Here is a 21675-nt window from a genome sequence, read left to right as displayed (position 1 = left end):
AAAGAGAATCTGTGTTTGTGGGTAAGATTTTACTTGGAAATAATCTTCCAAAAAGGAGGAAAATGAATGCATTGCAACAAGTTTGATGTTCCCAAAAGATTTTGTTTACAGTTTTGTTGAACTATTAAGCATTTATTGTAAGGAGAGCAGATTGTTCTAGCTTTCGTCATTATAATGCTGTTCTGTTCTAATATTGCATGATCTGTGGGCTGCCATAAAGTTATTACAAATTGAAGGGCTGATATAACATGAAATGAGGCACCTCTTCTGAATGTTGCTTTTGTTCTGTATTTAACAAATTAGTATGTTGACATTTGTCACTGATGGATTTCATTATTTGCTGAAAGGGTTTTAGGGGGTTTGACAGCATGAATGGTTTGTCCTACAGACTTTTGAGAATTGATAAAGACATCTTTGTTCTTTGTGCAAAAGCACAACAGATATCTTATTGACGGACGCATACAAAAAAGAAGGCTTGTATGGCTGCTGCGCAGAATAAACTAAGAAAATAATTTTGAAGCCATTACGTATTCTTCTATGTTGTTCTCTTTTTTTGATAACACCATGTATCTTGCTAATCAATGTAACAAGAAGCATTGGATCCTCATTCAGTGAAATGAAAGCATGCATTTTGTATCAGTTTACATGCTGTTTATAGACGGCAAAAATAAGAAAAACAGGTAATGGATGATAGTAGGACTAGTTACTTAAATTTCTGTTTCCTGAACCATTTTTAAAGTGGGTGTGCAGAGTGTTGTAGCATTTGGATATACAGAGGATAAAGGCATAATAGAAATAATTCATTTCAGTAGGGATGTTGAAAATCAGAATAGATTTGACAGTGTTGGATTTGCACCCATTCTTCTAAGTAAAATGAAAGGCTTCAGAAAATGGATTTCTAGGTACCCATTCTCAGAAGCAAGAATTGTGGGTGATACTGTGTATGGGCAAAATTTACATCACATGCAAATTGGATAATTATCTTAATCTCATTGTTTGCTCCTACATTTGTAGTTGGCACAAGAAGCATGAGTGTATTAGATATGAACTGAAAATTTAAAAGAGTTGGATCTGTGCCTCTTTTATGATATGAGAAGTTCTGGTCTTTAAAAAAAAAAAAACAAAACAAAACAGACAAAACTCTGAACTTTACCTTTGTATTTATTTTTTTTCTTATAAATAGCAGGGATTTGTAGCATGCTCTCCTCCAGTAATGTTTGGGATTTCCCGAATGATTCAGGGATATATCTGGAGTTTTATCAGTCAGCAGGTGAAGTGTTTGTGATAGGAATCCTTAAAAAACAGGAGCATTCCTTAGGTTTGGTTTGGTTTGTGATGCTACTCTAACTGTAGAGATTTAATAAGAACCACTTCTGCCTTCAAGCAGATTTCATTTCCTTGCTGCATTTAGAACAGTGGCACCACGAGCTTTACGTGGAGAAAAGAATCCTGAGAAACTTAAAGAACAAGTGGTCTCTTTTCCTTTTTTCTTGTTGGTTTGTTTGGCTTTGTTGTTACTCCTTGTTGTTTTCTTCTGGTATGTGTGGATAAAAGCTTTCTTCTATATATTAAGGAAAAAATGACCCGTCCTTTATTTTATTTTCTCTTGTAGCCTCACCTTTTGAGGCTACTAATATATAGACCCTTAACGTGAGTGAATTTTCCCTGAATATGGAGAAGCAAATGCATTTTGCTCCTTCTGTCTGACTATTTATCATAGTTGGTTATTTGCACTTTGGCTCTCAGATGTGTTAATATCTGCCAGAAACTTCATGATGTAGTAAAAGGAAATCCAGGTCTTCCAGTAATAACAATGATGGAGAGCTACAAGGAATCCATGATCAAATAATATCATCCATCATTGACAAATGTCATCATTTAGACTGGAACTGAGGAATGTTGTTAGACATTGTTCATCATATTAATCATTTTAGCAAGAATAAAAAGAGCAGTTTGAAAAGGCTCTGAAACAAATGCTATGTGCATTTCTAATATAAAGAGATTCTTTTTTTTTGTATTCCCTTTGGTATATGAGAAAGCAACATTAAAAAATACTTATGCTCACACAAAACCATTTTTATTTATAAAATGAGAGGTGTGACTGCCTGTATCTATATCTGTTTCCATTACCCTCTTCTTGTTAAAGTAATTAAAACAATTAATTACAATGATCAATGTCCATCTGTTGCTATTTTCTGTTCACTTCTTTACATTCTAGCAAGTGCTTAAGGTTGATCTTGTGGTCCTAATCTAATAATTCAGTTTTATATGAGAGGGGACGAATATAAATGCGTTGTTCTAATAGAGACTTTCCAAACTATTATTTGTTATTAAACATTTTCAAGTGGTTACTAGTATAAATTTTTTTTTCCTCTTCTTCATTTGGCCTTTTTCTAACATTTGGCAACACTCAGAGAAATGTGGTAAAAGTTTCATATGAAATTTGGAATTTTGCAAATCCAGAATGTAAACCAAATATTGAATTTATATTTGTATATAAAGTTCTTACTTAAATTAGTGGGAACATGGTATTTCCGCTGGCTCCTCAGACGTGAACAAAACTTTCCCTTCAGCCTCTGAACCTTTTTTGTGATGCTACCTATGTCAGCAAGAGTAGAGATGTTTGATCACTGTTGTGATCTTTGCATCAGCTGTCTTACTTCAAACAAAAAAAGATAGTTCTATGAAAAAATCCATATTCTAAAATGTTATGCACAGAAAAATCTGAACTAAAATTAGTTTGATTTTGTTAATCTTAATTTCATTGCTCTTTAACTAAAGTACTCTAGATTGACTTCCAATCTATCTGTTTTTTAAGAAAAAAAGAAATAAGCTAATTGAGTTGTATAGCTTGTAAGACTTGTTTGGAAACATCTGCCATGAAACAATGCCATTTTGTACTATGAATACTTAGTAAGGGTTCTAGAAATTGTTGTCACTGATTCACAAATTATTTTCAGTGTTAGCAATGTCAATACTTTTTGAGGAGCAATTACATTTGAAGTGTGAGCTCCGTAAAATATAGAGGAGGGGGTATTTTTTATGCTATAAACAGGTGCTTTCATTTATTGAAGCCACTTTACTTGCACTTACTCCAAAATCAGTCAACTAAATCAGTTAAATATGAAAAATTAATTCAGTGATATACAATATGAAAAGCTTTAGTTCTCAGGGTGTTTCTCTGAAAACTGACTGTAAGATTTTTGACAGTATTGTAGCCATGTGTTATTAGGAGGTATTGTGTAATTGATTTTTATAAAAGAATTCCATTACTTTGTGGGTTTTTGGGCGTGAGGTTTCAAACAAATCTGGATGAAAAATCTTGATGGGAGCTGAGGTTTTGAATCTGTAATTCCTTCTTTCCCCCTGTAATTTTCTGTGGTTTGAGTTTTTTCTTCTTTTTTTTTTTTTTTTTTTCTGGACAACAGCAGGCAATTTGGTGCCTGTCACATATCCTGGGAGTATGGAAGTTTCTAAATGAACAGATATTGTTGAGCTTACATAAGACATTAGGAAACAAAATCTGGAGACCTCCAAAAAAGATTCATGCCCTGCAAGTTCCTCTTTGTGATACAGAATGTGTAAGATGAAAAGAAGTGAGCTAGACCGACCGTTAGGCATCCTGGGGACATCAGAGGTCAACTGATGAATAACTCCTCAACTGCACAGTTCTCACTTAGGCTGATTCGTGGTTCATCATGTCACCTTTGGTTCCTGGTGAGCTTATTACAAAGCTGGGTTTGCTCACTGGCAATACTTGTATCACAGACATCAGACTGAAGTCCGCATGTAAAATACAATGTCCTTTCTTTCCTTCGTGGTTTACATCTCAAGTCAGAACATTTGAAGCAGGTAGGATTTTTTACCATTATATGACTGCAGCCGGATATAAGCCACAGGGTAGGTTGTTTTACGAATTTTTGTAAGACCCAATTAAAGTTTTTTTGTCTTAGCACTGTCAATGTGTGTGCTCTGTGTGTGTTAGAGGGAGGATGAGACAGCATTGTTTAAAGAAATCAGTTGCATTACTAGATTGTTCATCTTGTGGTGTGTTCCTCTTGACAACTGGATCTGGGGAAATTCTTGTAACCCTTCTGTGGGATGTGATAGTTTCAGTCCACTATTTTAACATTGTATATTTTGGTTGTATGATGGAGGACAGAGGAGCTGAGCCCCAGAACAAAGACAGAACTTGAAAACAGAGCATGCTTTAGAAAAAATTAGAAAGAATAAGGCACGTTTTTGGTAAGACTGGTGCAAAAAATAAAACCTCCAAAATATTTCCTGTCTGCTAGACGTGCATTTTGTTGAGCAACTAAGTAAATATCTTGTTTTAGCAGGTACGGCTCTGCATTTTATACCCGAAGTCCTCTAAGATAGAAATATGAAATATGAATCCCACTTTTAGGACTGACTGTCCTATGGTATCCAAAGAAGTTAATAGATAGTATCCCCCTGTATTGTGGTTAGTTCACGTTGATCTAATTTTAAAAGAAAAAACAAATAAATTGTTCAGTAGTTTGGTTTGTTTCTTGACTTTTATTAATTTTTTTATTGTTAAAAAATTAATCTAAAAATACTGTAGATTCTTTTTTTAATACTTTGATATTTTACTCATGTAAAAGTTTCAAAGCAAGTTGTGATTTAAATTTTGAGGAAATTTATGCAGATATACACATGATATAGCATGAAAGTATATAGCGTATCTTTTCATTTGTGAACATAAAGTTAAGAGAATTGAATTATGGGGAATGAGATGGCTTAATACAGTTTTCCTTTAGGCTAATCTTGTATTAGCTGGGAGAGCATCAAATTCTTTGTTTATTTTTTCAAGCACACCAAACCTGTATCATTCTGTTAAGGTCAATATGATCGGTCCTTTTGCAGTAGCAAAGTAAGGTCTCCTGGCATACAAAAATTGCATTTGTCAACTCTTGTCAATATTTTCAATGTGGTTTAGTTAATTTGTGTTCATCATGAAGTTCCAGAGCTATTTTGGTATCTGAAGAAAATTTATAAAAATTCCTCTGTGAATAAATCAAATAAATAGTTTACTTTTAAGTCGAAAGACATTGGAAAGTGATGTATGTCGCAGTTGCATGTGATAAATACATACTGTTTTTTTAATGCAGGTTTTCACTTCATGGCTGTTCATTTGGTGCAATGAGGGACTGGAGATAATAAGAAATGTCAAGAGTTGTTACAAACCCATTTGATTGTGTAGCAGCTGTTTGAGCTTAGGCTTGTGTTATCTTTTTTCTTTCGCTGTATAAGTTCTTCAGTTTTATGCCAGGTATCGGTTTTGTTGTTGAGCAGTAGAACGAGAGTTTCTCCTGAGAGGGTTTCACCCTTGTTTATACACATCCTGACTAACCTGGTTTCATACAGCAAAATAAGCAAGACTGAAGTGATTGCCTGCCAGTTCATGGAGCAGCTGCTGCTCAGGTGTTCAGATTATTAATGAGGTGCTTGACTGCAATTTGAAGTTTGGATATTGAATTGCTGTACTCAGAGCTGGCTGATACCATCCTCCTTCCAACACACAGGGGTTGTTCTTCTTTCCCTATTGCCTGCTCTACTCCGTGATTTATGGAGTTAAAGGCTGGTCATCTGCTCTAGAATGACTTTCAGCTGTAACTTCCAGTCAACTTGATGGTTTCCCACTATGATAGTAGGATAGGAAAAATTCTTTATGAAGTTTCCATTATTTCTGGAATAATGCTCGGAATATTCTAACTACCGGATCCATGTCTCTATAACTGCATTTGCATGTATATTTAAATTTCTGGTTCACTATGAACCTAGAAGATTAAAACAGTTGTTTGTAGTTCTCTGACTGCTGAACTGTAACATATACCAGAATGCTGCAGATTATAGAGGTAAATAATTGAATGTTGCAAGTTCTTGTATCTGCATTCCAATGGCACAAGTGTCCTCAAAGATAAATTAAGCTAACATGCAAAGTCTGATGTAGATAACACAGACAATAAGCTAAAACTGTTGTTTGTGTCACTGGAATAATGTAGGTTGAAGGCAATTCATGAGACATTGCACCAACTATATGTAAAGAGATGTCACGTAATTGTCTAACTTTCTCAAATTCCAGTAATCTTGTAATTTAAATTTAGTGTGTTCCTATGAAAATATTTTAGAGAGATTTCCTCTGCTCCCTCCTACATGTTTAAGAAGGGATTTTCTAGAAGTGCAATAACTGTCTAACCCATTTATTACCTGACTACCTTTTTCTAAATAGGACAAGATAAACAATATGTGGGGTATTATCAAAACATGAAAAATATTTTTCGTAATTATATAACTTCCATCTGTAATAGTGATTTTGGGTGCTAATTTTGACTCCAAAAGCATAATTTTCCAGCTGATATGGTCTTGGATCTGTTATTTCAATAAGTACATATGAAAACGTATCCGCAAATCCCTGTGTGTTAAGACAGAAAGACTTCTACTTCAAAAGGAATGGAACAAGTCTGTTAGAAATGAGCTTCGTGTTCCTAGCTTAAATGTGTATTTAAGTTCTTGTACATTTGGCTGGAGTTTGTGCTGTGTGTCTCATCTGATTATGTGTGAGCAGCCAAAGATAGCACACTGATGCAGCCTGTGTGCAAAGCAACACCTGCATCTAAGTCATAAGTCTGGAGAAAAAGTTTTGCAAAATTACTCTCAGAGATTTGGCCTCTCAACTAGTCAGATTACTGTTCAGAGCTCTAGGACTCACTGGAAACCTTTTATTTGTTAAGGAGACTTTTTATTAAGAACATCTACGTGGGTGGATTTCACACCAAAAATTTCTTTCCCTTTGGGGCTCAGGTTTTCCTTCATATTTGTTCAAACCATAGTTACAGTGTAAAGATTTCCCTTACCTGCAGTTTCACTGGGAGGGGGAGCTTGCTTCTTCTTTCACTCAAATGATACGAAGATCTAAGTTATGTGGGTGTGATTGTGGTCAGAACAATAACCTTCTGCTTTAAAAGTGTAACCAAGTGTATACTTGTTGAAAACAAGTCATTAACTTCTTTTTCTATAAGAACTATTGGGAACTTGTCCAGCTTCCTGGGAAGGACTGGTGGGGTTTTTATTTTTTTGTTAACTGGGAGAGGTTTCCCATCTTCCTTACCACATCCAGCTAGCCTGTTCTGGCCTGCTTTAGAAACTTGGGCCAGACTTGAAAAGACATCAGCTAGAGGCATTTATAAGCTGCACAGATCTCGTCTGATCTTGGTGTAATTGCTGAGGTGAATCACCTTTGTCCATTCCTAGTGTATGAATGGATTTCTTTCCTTTTCAATTCCAGTGAAAGCTATGGATATCAAGCCTTATAATTCGTTCCTAGTAAATCAAATGGATGGTAGGGGGCACAAATTCCTATTCTGGTAAAAAAAAAAAAAAAAAAAAAAAAGGTTTTGGCTAGTGCAAATTAATCATTCTGATTATCTTATTTTTCACATAGACAATTTCTTCAATTATTGAGTGTTTTAGGAACAACACTGATAGTAACAATGTGCAATGAATAACGTCACACATCCTAGATGATGTAAAAAAAAGTAGATTCAGTTGGTATCGCTAGGGGTGGGGCCGAGTTTCTAAAATTCAAATGTGTATTGGAAATAGAGAATCTATTTTAAACTAATGCATAGAATCAAACTTCTCCTCAAACTAATAGGTGCTGGACATACTACAGAAACATGTTCAGTCTTTGATAAAATTGATAAATGGGAACTTTGCACTGCTCTGCAGTCATATCTGTTGCTATGTGCGTCTCTGAATTGGAGATATAGCTGCTCGTTAAGGACAAACAAAATAAAAGGAATCATTTAAGGTGTTCTCAGGAGAGGAAGTTGCTGATTGTACTCAGACTCTAAAATTAAATTCTGCTGCAGTACATAATCTTATTTTTGGCTTTGCAGGAAGTTGTATTCTTATTCTTTGGCCAAAATTTAACTCATGCACATTTTTCTCACTGAAGCGATTTGTAATCCTTCTAATAAAGGAGATGATTATTCAAATGTGGCATTTCTATTATTTAAGTGATTGGAAAAAGCAGGAAATACAATCTTATTTTTATTGTGTGTTTACCTACAGTAGACTTAAAATGCAAACCATTCTGTGAGCCTGTTTATAAAGCATGAAGTTACTTTTGTTTTGCTTAACCAAATGGCTGAAATGCTGCCAGCAGTATGTCTGGAATGTTATTTACTTGGTTCATTTCTGCAGTTTTTCTTTGTAGCACTATGCACATGCCACAGTTAGGGGTCATTTACTTAAAACTGACCAAAGTAATACCCCCGAAGCTGCAGTTATTCTTCTCATCGGGGGCTTTATAATAAAAGGTTCATCATGTTCTGCAGCTTCTATGTTCACGCTTTCCTTCCCATCTCTCCTTCCCTCACTTCTCCTAATCAGAATTGCTTTTGTCAAAGATTTGGAGAGCTGATGTTTTTTCTTGCTTTGTTCTCTGTGACTTGATTCTTCTATTAGTGCTTTAATTTCCTACATTGTTTCTTACAATGCCAACTGATTGAAATGTATTAACTTGCTTTGCTGGATGACTATTACTTTTTTATAAGGAGATGGTTATTGAGTATGTTTTTCTATTTAAGTGTGTAGCATATTTTATGGTCTCAGTTCCAGACATTCAACTGGTTGCAAGAAAACTGTGGGTGTTTTAACATTTCCAGCAGAAGGGTAGGGCGGGTGGGGAAGCTCTTTGGAATTTGGATGAATATTTGACTCCTGGAAATGTCTTAAGGCTGTGCGCTCCCATCCCATGTGTGGAAGGCTAGACGTAGTTTTAAAGACCTATGGTCTTGAAGGTATTACCATTGTGCTTTATTTACTTTCTAACTGGCATGGAGTTGAGAAAAAAGTTGAAATGCAGATTATGGATGCCAAGGATTAGTGCAGGAATACTCTGCAGGTGGTGGTCTTGGGTTGTGCCCTTGCTACTCCCATCAGTGCCCTGTTAATCCCCTGCGTGTTAGTTGGAAGGCTTAATTCTGCTGCTTTTCTTTCCTAGATGTACTTAATTTCGAGAGTTATGTAACTTTTGAGACGTTAACATCTGTAATGTCTATAAGCATAGCAGAAATTGCCTTACAGCGCAACATGAGTTGGGAACTGCAGTAACTTGCAATTCAGTCTAAGTGTTTTCGATAGCAGAGCAATACTTCATAACAGTTTTTCCCCCAATTTCTTCTTAGAGTACTTGAGTCCAAAGTAGAGTAGATACAGATTGGGTTTTCCTCCCCTGTTGTGAAAAGCAGTTACTTATCAAGTCTCCTCACTTCTGTGCTTGTGGTAAAGGATGTTGTTCTTCCTCTGCATTTGCAGAAATGTTAAACTCTTATCATCAGATGGTATCTCTTTAGCTTGTTTTAAGTTTTAACAAGCACGTGTGCTTTATTATACATGGGTATTGTTGCTTTTGGATAGTGATTTGTTTTCTGTGTAAAATGTTTCTGCTTTATTTATTTCCAGCTTTGATCATTTAATGGATAAATACTTGCTGCCTATATTCACACCTGCTCATCTTTTATTATCCTGGCTTACATACGAATGCTTCTATTGAAATAAATCAGTCTTGTAATTTAAAAAATATAAAGCTTTGGTTTAAGTTACTTCTTATGTGTAATAGCTTCTTGATGGCTGAATACAAAACAACTGCTTGGCAGAATTTGAGTTTGATTCTCTGCCAACCAACAATAGAGTACAACCTAATTCCTAGAAACGCCTGAGCTATAAACTATCATTCATGACCTAGCATGCATATAGTAATAAGAGGCTGACAAGGCTAATAAAGTCTCTATATTATTGTGGCCAGGCAATGCATGTTATAACAGGTCAATAATGTATTTTGTCACTTGTTCCTATTGTGCAGCCCACACATCATCTTCCTGTCACAGAGTGTACTACCAGGAGGGAGCCATCTCTGTGGAACACGTCTGTGCCATGAAATTGCTCATGCTTGGTTTGGACTGGCCATTGGTGCTCGTGATTGGACTGAAGAGTGGTTAAGTGAAGGGTTTGCCACTTTTTTTGAAGATATATTTTGGGCTAGGGCACAACAGGTAAGGTGATGATACGTCACTTCTCAATTGAATTATGTGGAAACCAAAATTATACACCCTGCTGTTAATTAGATATAAATTAAACCTCCTGTGATGAAGATAAGCCTTTTAAAATAATATTGGAATTTACATGCTATTTTGTTTTTTTAAAAAAATCCTTCCTGATCCACAGTGAATGCTGATCTTTACAGAGGTAGAGGTCAGTGCAAATGAGAGTGGAAACATCTGTTTGTCGATGATTACCTTCCCATAAATGTACTACTCAATTATTAAAATTCAGCTATCAAAGAGTTGCTCTGCATTCTTTCCACTCGTAATGTGTTCCTGAAACTGCAACAATCAGCAGAGTCTTACTGAATATTGTAATATTCCTGGTACCTAATGAAAATGGCCTGGATTTGTCCAATGGATAGCCAAGACGTGTACCTCAAAACAAAATGGAAGCTGATGAAAGGGCACCAGCACTTCCACTTTTTTTTCTCCTATACTGCCCAGCAAGAGTTACTCTCATGTCAAAGGCTTAGAAATCATTGTCTGCCTTGATGTGAAAAGCTCGTAAGTTGCATGTCAGCTAGTAAAGTGGTTTTCTGATCCACTTCTTATTTTGTTGTACCTCTGCTACATCAAACATTCCATGTGTTAGTGATTTCTTCCTGTGCTTGTGTCAGGCCCTGGTTCTGCCATCTGTGGAAGAGCAGGTGGGACTGGGAACTGACATCATACACTCTTCTGAGCCTCTGTTTCATTAAGTATTGGCTGTATTTATAGCACTGAACAAAACAGAATTCCTTGTCACTTACCATGTTTCTGGAACAAGAGAGGAAGGCTGTCCAAACACTTTGCTTTTCCCTTCTGGTCCTAAAACTCATTTTTGCCCTTACGTTGCGCATCACTTCTCTGCTGTGAGGTGTTTGCATTAATTCTACAGTTGCGTGAGTCACTTGAAAGCATTTTCATTGTAGTAGAGACACTTCCATGTAGCTGAATTGAAAGAAGTTAAGCAACAAAACAGGGTGAATAGTGCCCTTGTTAATTAATAAGGTCAGAAAATTGCTTTTCCCCCCCCTTTTTAGAATTACTGAGTAGTTTTGGTGCTGTGCAATCGTGCAATTGTAGGGTTATGAGTATATTCCATAGTGCCTGGCAATAATTTCAGTTGTGACTGAAATATTGGCGTAACACAGGATAATATTAGCTGCTTTTGCTTTCTCTCATCTCCCATCTTTTCTCATAATAGAGAAGCATAAATTAGTTGTTATTTGTAAGATGACAACCTGGCATTTATTTCATCAGCATGCATCTCTGTTAATATTGCATAAATGGGGGAAAATACAACAGGGAGCTTTCTCGAGTGTGGCAGAAGTAATAGGAAAGAGGAGTGAAGTCAGACACAAAGCAGCTCTTTGCTTTCAAGCTGGGAAGGCTAAAGATGCTACCAAAACCGATCTGTACTCTACATTCAGTTCACTTATTGCCAGTCTTGAAAGGGAAAACAACATGCCCACCTCTCTCCTCAGGCAGAAATATTTAAGCAGCTATTGATTTGATGCGCACAGTGAGCTTTCTGTTTTCCTTAGTGCTGCTATTAACTCTCATAGCAGCAACTGTTATTTTTTGGTTTGGGTTTTGGGTTGTTTTTTTTTGAATCGTGGATATTGGTACTGTTTTCTGCATCTTCTGCACGTTAAAGGGAAACAAAATAAGTTTCTCTTTCTGAAAATTATTATTGTCTGTTGGAAAACAGCAGTGATCTGTGTTTTTTTGTATACTGAGCAGCTGTCGGATGATGAAGTAAAAGGGCAGCAGGAACTGAAAGCTTTACTTCGCTGGCGCCGACTCAGAGATGAGGTGCAAAACTCTGAAGAAGAGCTGCAAGTTTTAAGGTAACAATATGATAATATGACAGTGTAATCTTTGCTTTTGCATGTTCTCTCTCTCCAGTTTTCCACCATTTTCTCCCTTCAAAGATACCCATCCAAATCATCTGATTAAATCCACCGCATTTCCTTGTTCCCTTCTGAAGAAATAGGAAAAGTCAAATTAAATTGACTGGGTTATTCATCCTCTGTATAATGCAGTTGCTTTTCTCTTGTTATAGAAAGCTTTCAAAAACTATGGGATTTAGTTTGATATAAAATGTCTCTCAGCAGTTTACTAGAGCCTCTATTCAGGTTAAAAAAAGGGCATTTCCTGAACAAAGTTCACTGTTTGAAGCTGTAATAGATTCATTTTATGTAGCTGAAGACAAGCATGTACAAGAGTATGGCATCTAACTGCCAAGCTGAGTGAAGCTTTAAAATACAAATGAAAAAGCACAATGAACTATATAAATCTAATTTCTTTTTAGAAATTACTAATAATGCTAGGTAAACAAGATTTTGGTCTTTAGGTACCAGATGCTGAGCTCAAGGCTTCTTCTTACGTAGCTAAAGACATTAGATAAAAAAAAAAAAAAAGATTCGTGCTTTTCTAATGATTAATAATCTGGGCTGTTCCGATTGGTGTCTTGGGAATTTGCAATAATCTTTTATCTTGAGTGGCCACCTAACATCTCCACTGCTTGTCTGCCCACAGTCATTGACCAAGAAAAACAAGTTTACTAATTGTAGCTCAAATTAGCCCTACACAGACCAAATCACAGAAGTACAGGGTCGGATTTCAAGAGATAATATAGACCCTTCTCCTGCCCTGAAATACAGGCAGTATACACAGACCATCTTAAGCAGGTTTTTACTGACATGTTCTTAGAAATCTCCAATAAAAAAGTTTCCACAATACCTAGCTAAGCTGTTTTACTGTTAACAGTTAAAAATTGTTTCCTAATACACAGCTGAAATATCGTTTCTTTCAAACAATGTAGATTTCTTCTTTTCTTTCACCAGGTAGAAGTGAAGGACAAAATGTTCTCTGACTTCTATATAATCAACTTTTAAATGTTTTTGGAAGACTTACGATTTCATTCATTTTGAGGTCTTCCCTTCTTTTTGTGCTTTTCCAGTAGGACGTTTTGGGCACTAGATGCTGTTCACCATCATAGAAATTCCTCTCTATGGCCTCATCTCATCTGGAAATGTGTCACCAACTGCATAACTGTAGTCTTTCATTGTTCTGTTTTACTTCATGTTTATTGATGAATTGTGTATCCTACATGTAAGCAGAGTCAGTGAAGTTACTCGTTTGCAAGCGTGCAATTTTGATGATAGGTGTAAATGCAAAAGCAAGCCTGATCACTAGCTGTCATACAACTGCAGCTAACACAACTACTGATTGACAGATGCATGGGGTTTTGTTTGTTTTAAAATAAATTATTTTTAGGAACTTTGGTTCTTGTGATATGATGCTTATCTGGATGTGTTTTCCATTTCCAACATTATGGAATCAAATTTGTCATCTTTTGCATTAATCATGTAGTTGTTACTTTTAATAAAATGTGTATGTGCTGTAAATTTTTAAAATAGTTTTTCTAAGGGCCAAAATATCCTTTGTAACTCAGGAAGGATTGATTTATCTTGAAATTGAAACTTAAGCTTTCTATTGATTTCCACAGTTAGACATAAGTCTCTGTAATAAACATGCTACTTAGCTTTTGCATAGTGGTATTCTCAATGCTAATACAAAAGAATGACAAATCATTTCTCATTTGAAAAATATGCCTCTAATATACATTTCAAGAGAGGAACATGATGCCATCTTGGGATTCTGGCAATCTCGTCCTTTCTGATGTTTCTAGTTTCCTGTGGTTGCATTCAAGGACTTTTCACTTGTTTCAGTCAGATATAAGTATTCTCTACTGTTTTTGTGGCATGGAATTGAATAGGTTCTCTCTTTGCATGTTTACTCCTTTTTTCTCTTTTCTTCTTCCTTCTGAAAGTATGTCCATGTGCTTTCCAGAATTGGTATGAGAGAGAAGATTTCCGTCTTGGCATTGCACTGGATTTTCAGTCTGTACTGAGGCTTGTGCTAGTTCAGGCTTGTGTTTTTATACAAGGATATTAAAAGTAAATGATAACTGTTACTTCTTGCCAGTTATGTCAGGAAGAAAAAATCAGCCAATCCACTCTTCCCAAACGCATGAGGTTGTTCATCAATTTCTTTTTTGTTCCCTGCTGGACGATCATATGATTTTCCATGCATTCTCCTGACAGCGGGAAAACCTTGCCCCAAACTTGTCAGCTGATCCTACTAACTTTTGATCCAGCAAATGAATACCTGTTCAGACTATGTAAAAGCCACTCAGCAAACTAATCATCAGCATGAAGTTTCTTCTTATTATAGGTATTTGATATCATGTTATAGTAGCATCTCATAAGCTACCTGTGAAAAAAGAAGTCAGGTATGAAAGAAACAGCTAAGTGTCTTTTTAGTAGGCATCAGCTCTGAAAGGCAGCACCAGCAAATCTTAGTATTGACGAAGGAATTTGTGGCACTGTAATGCTCATAAAGGATAAGACTTCAGACAGAATCCTGTGTATTTTCACACAGAGCATGAGGCAAACCTGCAGGGATAAAACTACCTGTGAAATATGTCCTGGCACTCATTCTGCTGGCAAGAATAAACACCAGTACTCTCATCCAGTCTCTCATGTTATGGAAGCAAACAAGACTAGAGAACTCCATTTTGTTCTGTGGAATAAAGCTGGTGTTGAGATTATTTCGTGTCCTGGCCCTAACAACTGAACTTCAGTTTGTGATTCTTCATTAAGACAAACCACTGTTTGCCAGTATCTAAAATATGCCAGGTAGCAGCTTGCGTACCTTGAATCAGCTTGCCTTTAGCATTATGCCTAGCTTCATCTACTGGGTTAGATGCCAGATTTTGTAGGTCAGTGTAACAAACTTTCAGTCTCTGCCTTCAGTGTGTTGTAAACATACTAAGCGTTGCTTTAAAATACTGTACTGAAGTACTGACAGCAGAGAACAGGGTAACTTTCTGAATATTTACACTCTTCCGCTGATATTATTAGGGGATATATACATCCTTTGCAGAAGGAAATTCTTCAGTACCATCCCCCAGATGGGATACTGCTTTCTAGTCATCTACTAGGATCTACACAGGCACCAAGTTGGAGGAGGAAGGAAGGAAGTATGGTTGCCTAAAAAAACAGCTTAGCACTCAGGACTAAAATCTAATATGAAATTATTACACAGACACAAAAAAGGAAGATTTTTTTCCTCAAAGCAGACATAGATATGAAAAATATTTAATCACAGGGACTAGCTCATGAGAAGTTTATGAGTGATGTGAAGAATCCTGCACTGCTGTGGCCTGTGTTGCCCTTATTCTGTAGAAGTGTGAAGAAAGATGTTTGGTTTTGAAGACTGCCTATTTCAAAATCCGCACTTATAATTGGAGAGGTTTTTTCAGTCACAGGGTTAGGCTCCTAAGTCAGACATCTGTTCTCAGACCGCTGCTAGCTGGGAGGTTTCTGGATGGAAGAAAAAGGCTAAAGGGCTTTTCATTACTATGCCTGTGAAAGCCCTGCCTAGAAAATGTTTGCATAGCTTCTCTTTAGTTTCACTGTGTGCTTGTAAGTGCCTAGAAGTCCTCCACACTTTACTGCTGCAGATTTGTGGCATACCAGATGCTGTGTTACACGTTAAAATCAGACAATGAAGAAGTAGGTTTGTTCTAGACATTGTCTGTAAACCCCAAACCTCTGTGTGTGTGAAAAGCTTTATCTTTTAAAATGTGAGCTACTATTCTGCCAACCCCAAACAGCAAAAATGGAATATTATTTCTGCCGCAGTGTGTTGCATGCACATAAAAGAGGTTATTCTTGAAGGTATAGTCATGTAAGCTGTTAAGCCAATGTCAGGTATAAGAAGAGAAATCTCTGCTTGAAAATAATAACTTCCTTTCCCCTTCCCCTTCCCCTTCCCCTTCCCCTTCCCCTTCCCCTTCCCCTTCCCCTTCCCCTTCCCCTTCCCCTTCCCCTTCCCCTTCCCCTTCCCCTTCCCCTTCCCCTTCCCCTTCCCCTTCCCCTTCCCCTTCCCCTTCCCCTTCCCCTTCCCCTTCCCCTTCCCCTTCCCCTTCCCCTTCCCCTTCCCCTTCCCCTTCCCCTTCCCCTTCCCCTTCCCCTTCCCCTTCCCCTTCCCCTTCCCTTTTCCCTTCCCCTTCCCCTTCCCCTTCCCCTTCCCCTTCCCCTTCCCCTTCCCTTTTCCCTTCCCCTTCCCCTTCCCCTTCCCCTTCCCCTTCCCCTTCCCCTTCCCCTTCCCCTTCCCCTTCCCCTTCCCCTTCCCCTTCCCCTTCCCCTTCCCCTTCCCCTTCCCCTTCCCCTTCCCCTTCCCCTTCCCCTTCCCCTTCCCTTTCCCCTTCCCTTTCCCCTTCCCCTTTCCCTTCCCCTTCCCCTTCTTCCCCTTTCTCCTCCCTCTCCCCCTCCTCCCCTTTCCCTCTTTCCTCTCCCCCCTTTCCCCTCCCCTTCCCCTAAAATGTTTCTCTTTGTTCATAATGTTTCTGCACTGTAGAATGGCATGCAAAGTGATGTCATGCTGGCAGTGAGAAGAGTACACTGACTTAGTGATGGGTTTCATTTGTACCCCAGCTGTCTGGTCAGCTATGTACAAAATTGCATTAAAACTATGAAGTTTGTTTGTTTGTCTGTCTAAGCCAAGTTATTTACTTAGGGTAGAGAAAAAGACTGAACTAGTCACAGGTCTAAAACTACTGTGCCATTCACGATGCTTTCAACTATGAGAAGGTATAATGTATGAGTTATTTTGTTACTTACTTACCCAAGACTTAATTAGCATGCTACCGTTTTAGGCCTAAAAAGGACAGCACAGGAGAACTGAGTGAGTCTGGAGCATCCGTTGTCAAACATGGTCTAAAAGCAGAAAAAATCTTCATGCAGGTTCACTATTTGAAGGTGAGTGTTGTCAGCTGATTTTTATTGAAATTGCTTTACTACTATGCTATGATATGTCTTGCTTCTAGACATCAGCAAATTCATAGCATCCTATTTGTTTCTGGCTTAATTTCTTGCAGGGTTATTTCCTTTTGCGGTCTCTGGCAAGGATAATAGGAGAGGCTTCATACCTTGCATCTTTACGAAAATTTGTCCAGAAGTTCCATGGACAGCTTGTCCTTTCTCAGGTACTGTACATAGGGTTGATCCTCACTTTCTGAAAAAGCAAATGACATAAACTGTCAGTTTGACTATGTAAATCAGCACTTCTGCTTGTGGTGAAGAGAGAGAGGCAATTGTCACTTGGCAACATTGGTGAAATTCCTGCCTGCTAGAGGGCAGAACATTTTTTTCAGGGTGATACATAAATCAAACACCCTGCAAGTATCTGATAACGTAAACAATGGGTGATTTATTTTTTTTTTTTAACTTAATGTTTTGCAAGGTCAATGTTCATAGGTACTGGTTTTCTCAAATATTGTAATTTGTTGTACTGGAATCGTCTCCTGTAGTCTTTTAGCTCATGGGTTTTGGTTGTGATCAGCCAATCTTTTCCCTGATACCCCCCTGTTTTTGACACAGAGTAAGAATCTAACTGAACAGAACAGAATAGGAATCTAACTGAAAATTTCTATAAATTTTAACAGTTTGTGCACATTATATTTCTGACTTTATTTCCTTCCTGTCTGCATGCTGCTTCATTCAATGCTTATAATTTCACAATCTTTCTTATGAGGATGTTATCTTTCTCACCAGGTGACAGTGATGTCCCCATTACTCTGTGACATTGCACACACCTGTATTACAGTCTTCTAACAGCCTTTGTATAGGTTTCTTCATCATGGTCCATACTCCCATGCTTTCTAAAGCATTCTGTTACTGAAGTATTAATCTACAAAGGATGTTTAAGATTGCTGCTTCTTTTCTTGCAATAAGGTCACCCTGGAGCCTTCTCTTCTCCAGACTGAACAACCCCAACTCTCTCAGCCCGTCCTCACAGGAGAGGTGCTTCAGCCCTCTGATTATTTTTGTTGCCGTCCTCTGGACCTGCTGCAACAGGTCCATGTCTTTCCTGTGCTGAGGGCTCCAGAGCTGGATGCAGTACTCCAGGTGGGGTCTCACGAGAGTGGAGTAGAGGAGCAGAATCACCTCCTTCAACCTGCTGGCCATGCTTCTTTTGATGCAGCGCAGGGTACAGTTGACCTCCTGGCTGTGAGTGCACATTGCCAGCTCATGTCTGATTTTTCATCCACCAGTACCCCCAAGTCCTTGTCAGCAGGGCTGCTCTCAATCCCTTCACCCCCCCAGCCTGTATTGATAATGGGGGTTGCCCTGACCCATGTGCAGGACCCTGCACTTGGCCTTATTGAACCTCATGAGGTTCACATAGGCCCACTTCTCAAGCCTGTTGAGGTCCCTCTGGATAGCATCCCATCCTTCAGGAGTGTCAACCACACCACTCAGTTTGGTGTCATCTGCAAACTTGCTGAGTGCACTCAATCCTACTGTCTATGTCATTGATGAAGACATTGAACATTACTGGTTACAGTATGGACCACTGAGGAAAACCAAATATCACCGATCTCCATCTGGACATTGAGCCATTGACCACTGCCCTCCGAATCTGACCATCCTCACCCACCAAACAGTCTACCCATCAGATACGTGGCTTGAATTGGTTACACACTGTGACTGTTGCCTGCTGTCCCACAGCTTGTCATGGGCAAGCCTGATACCCCCTCAAGCCTAGTTTAAAGCTCTGTCAATAAGCCCTGCTAGCTCATGAGCAAAGACCCTCTTTGCTCTTTCAGAAAAATGAACACCATCTGACACCAGCAGGCCTGGCGCCATGTTGGCCATCTCATTATTGAAAAACCCAAAATTGTGGTGGTGACACCAGTCACAGAGCCATGTATTGATAGACTGGGCTTGTCTTTCTTCCAATGTCGCTGCCTGCAACTGGGAGAAGAGAGGAAAAATAACCTACGCTCCAGATTCCCTTACCAACCATCCCAATGCCCTGAAGTCTCTTTTGATCCCCCTTGGACTAGGCATTGCAGCTTCCTCACCACCAACATGGAAGAGCAGCAGTGGGTAATAGTCCAAGGACTGTACCAGGCTAGGAAATTTCCTAATGATGTCTTTAACCTAGGCCCCAGGGAGGCAGCATACTTCCCTAAGAGGAGGGTCTGCCCAGCATATTGGACCTTCTGTTCTGTGCACAAGGGAGTTGCGTACAGCTATAACTCATCTTTTTTTCCTCATGAAGGTGGTCATGATACAGGGGGTAGGCCTGTCTGACCTTGGCAGCACCTCTGGTGAAGAGGGACTGTCACACACATCATCATCCATTGACAGGCCTTCTACATCCAGAGCCTCGTACCCGTTGTACAGAGGCACTTGGGAAAGTGGGTTGAGCCACGAGGGGTTTCACTTGCTGCCCCAATCAGGGACTTGCCTCTATTCACTCCTGTCCTTTAAGCTACCACCTTTAGCCTGTTGGGGAGAGGATACAGGTTCCCCTTGATCTTGAGTTTTTCCTTGTGGTTGTTGCTGTTTCTGTCTTAGGGAGGGCAGAGTATGGTTCCACCAGTCTATCTCTTTCTCAGACTCCCTGGTGCTCGAATGACATAGCTTTCTGAACTCAAAGATCTAGGAAATCCTGTAATTGGTGATGAATCCAGCTTGCACCATGGCACCACAGCTTGTTTCTTTGATAATGCTGTGAAAACAACCATTCATGGGGGTGTCTGTGAACCAGGTCACTGAACTCATCACGGTTAATAACAGGCCTGGACAAAAGGCATAACGTGACAAATACTTGGCGTCACTAGAAGAGCAGCGTGATGAGAGTGAGGGGCAGGAGACGAGAGAGAAGGGGTGTGAGTGACTTTCTGAAACCAGTTTCTTTGCTGAAGTCTGTCTTTTCTGGAGTTATGGTTGAAATCCTTGAGGGGACTCAGGATGGTGATAAATGTCTCCTTGGAACCCAAAGTAAGGGCCTCTGATTTTGAGGGAAGGTGGTCTAACACTTTCCTGTTTCTTCCCGCCACAGTGATTCTTTGCTCATGTGTGTGCTGTTTTGAATCTCACTCTTATGGGGTGAGATGTATGCCCGTGTACCTTACTAATAGCTTACAGAGCTGTGGATTTTTTCATATGTGAAGTCACCCAGAAGTTAGGCACAGCAGCTCTACTGCAGCAGATCTGCCCTGTGGAGGAAGGTTTGTGGTGTGAAGGGAGTTAAGGTTTCCACTGCTGCAGCTGTTTCCTGTACCATGTTACTGAGACTCTGAGCAGTTGTGTTTGGCATAGTCTGGAAAATGCCTATATGAGCCTCGTCTACATTATGGTGTCCAAAGTCATAAATATGACACTTTGCTATTACATGGCTGGAAACTTTTAGAAAATTACAGAAATCATGAAATTGCTAAAAACAGGAAGCAACCCAGTGTTTTAATCTGGTTGTAAGAAAGGTGCTTGCATTTTGATGAGAAAAAGTTAGGTTGTTGCTCCTGGTTGATGTGAGACGAGTTGTGTCAGTAGACTGTTTAAATGCTGCAAAATGTCTTAGCACATCATACAATAGCTAGATTGCATTGCAATTGAACTACCTGTCTACTAGAGACTTCTCCCTTTGTCCAGCACTCTGCTATGAAACGTCAATTCGTAGCTTATCTAACTCCAGTCTCATAAGATGAAATACTGTGTGTTGTTTCTGCACCCAGAAGCAACCATTTTGGTTATTGGATAAAAAATTGTTCAGTGTTTTTAATTATTCAAGTAAGAGTAAGTGATGCTTTTATTTCAGGTTTCTTAGGCTACTTTTTATTTGAATATGTGTAGTATGTCCATAGCTATGTATTTAATGTAGGTAAAAAAAAGATACTTTCCTTCATTTGAAGATATTTGATTTGGTGGAGAAAGAGCTGTGTACTATATAACGTTGATTGTGTGCTTTTTGTGCTTTTACCTTGTTTCACAGCAGCGTAAATCCCACTCGTGTTGAAGTTGCTGGGAAGAGAATTTTAACATCATCCTGTTGTTTGGTCACTGTGCTAAAACCGCAAAGGGGTTAGAGCTATATACAATTGTAAATGCGTTTACTTTCTTTGTAAGAAATCTTAAAGGTTGTATTTATGTCGGTGTCTGGTATAGGTATAGGTAGATAAGCAGTCACAGCAGGAATTGCAAATGCAGAAGCAATGAAGTCAAGTTAGTACAAAGTTTATTACTCAAGTTCCTTCTTGAACAAACGTGCTGTCGGTGTTTAAATGAATAAAAGATTTAAAATAAATAGCAGTTCAAATGGTAAGTTTAAATATCATATGTTGTACTTTCACCTTGTCCAAAATAATTGTAAAAGTTCCCAGCTTTAGGAATTGTGGGGATGAGGGAAAGTAAAAACAGTGAAAATAATTGCCCGTGTTCTGAATACTAGTCTTGTTTTCAGTGGTGTTTGTAGTATTTTTCCTAGATGGGAGCTGCAGGTGCAAGGAAATGACTTCAGATGTGAAACATTAATCAGTTTTCCTTTTTCCTTCATTTTGATTGCATGCTCAGAACGTTTTTAGTAGTAGTTTTTGTTTATTTTAGTTGAGTTAGCAACAGAAGAGTAAAGCAAGTCTGGAATTTTTGAGAAGTATTTAAAAAAAAAAAAAATCTTCCATTTTTCTTTCTGTGAGAGA

The 21675-nt window shown here is 38.5% G+C and overlaps 1 protein-coding gene across 1 annotated transcript in view; it reads left to right on the top strand.

Moving 5' to 3' along the window:
• AOPEP (aminopeptidase O (putative)) overlaps positions 1-21675 on the top strand; it is a 212764-nt gene that overhangs the window by 75333 nt on the left and 115756 nt on the right. The window contains 4 exon segments of the mRNA XM_082497138.1: positions 9893-10082; positions 11859-11965; positions 16846-16948; positions 17068-17175. Of these exon segments, the coding sequence (XP_082353264.1) occupies positions 9893-10082; positions 11859-11965; positions 16846-16948; positions 17068-17175 (508 nt within the window).

This window comes from Vanellus vanellus, assembly GCF_965231255.1.
Source record: "Vanellus vanellus genome assembly, chromosome: Z".
In the NCBI taxonomy this organism is placed as follows: domain Eukaryota; kingdom Metazoa; phylum Chordata; class Aves; order Charadriiformes; family Charadriidae; genus Vanellus; species Vanellus vanellus.
The sequence above is the reverse complement of the archived record's forward strand: the minus strand, read 5'-3'. Positions and strand labels throughout refer to the sequence as shown.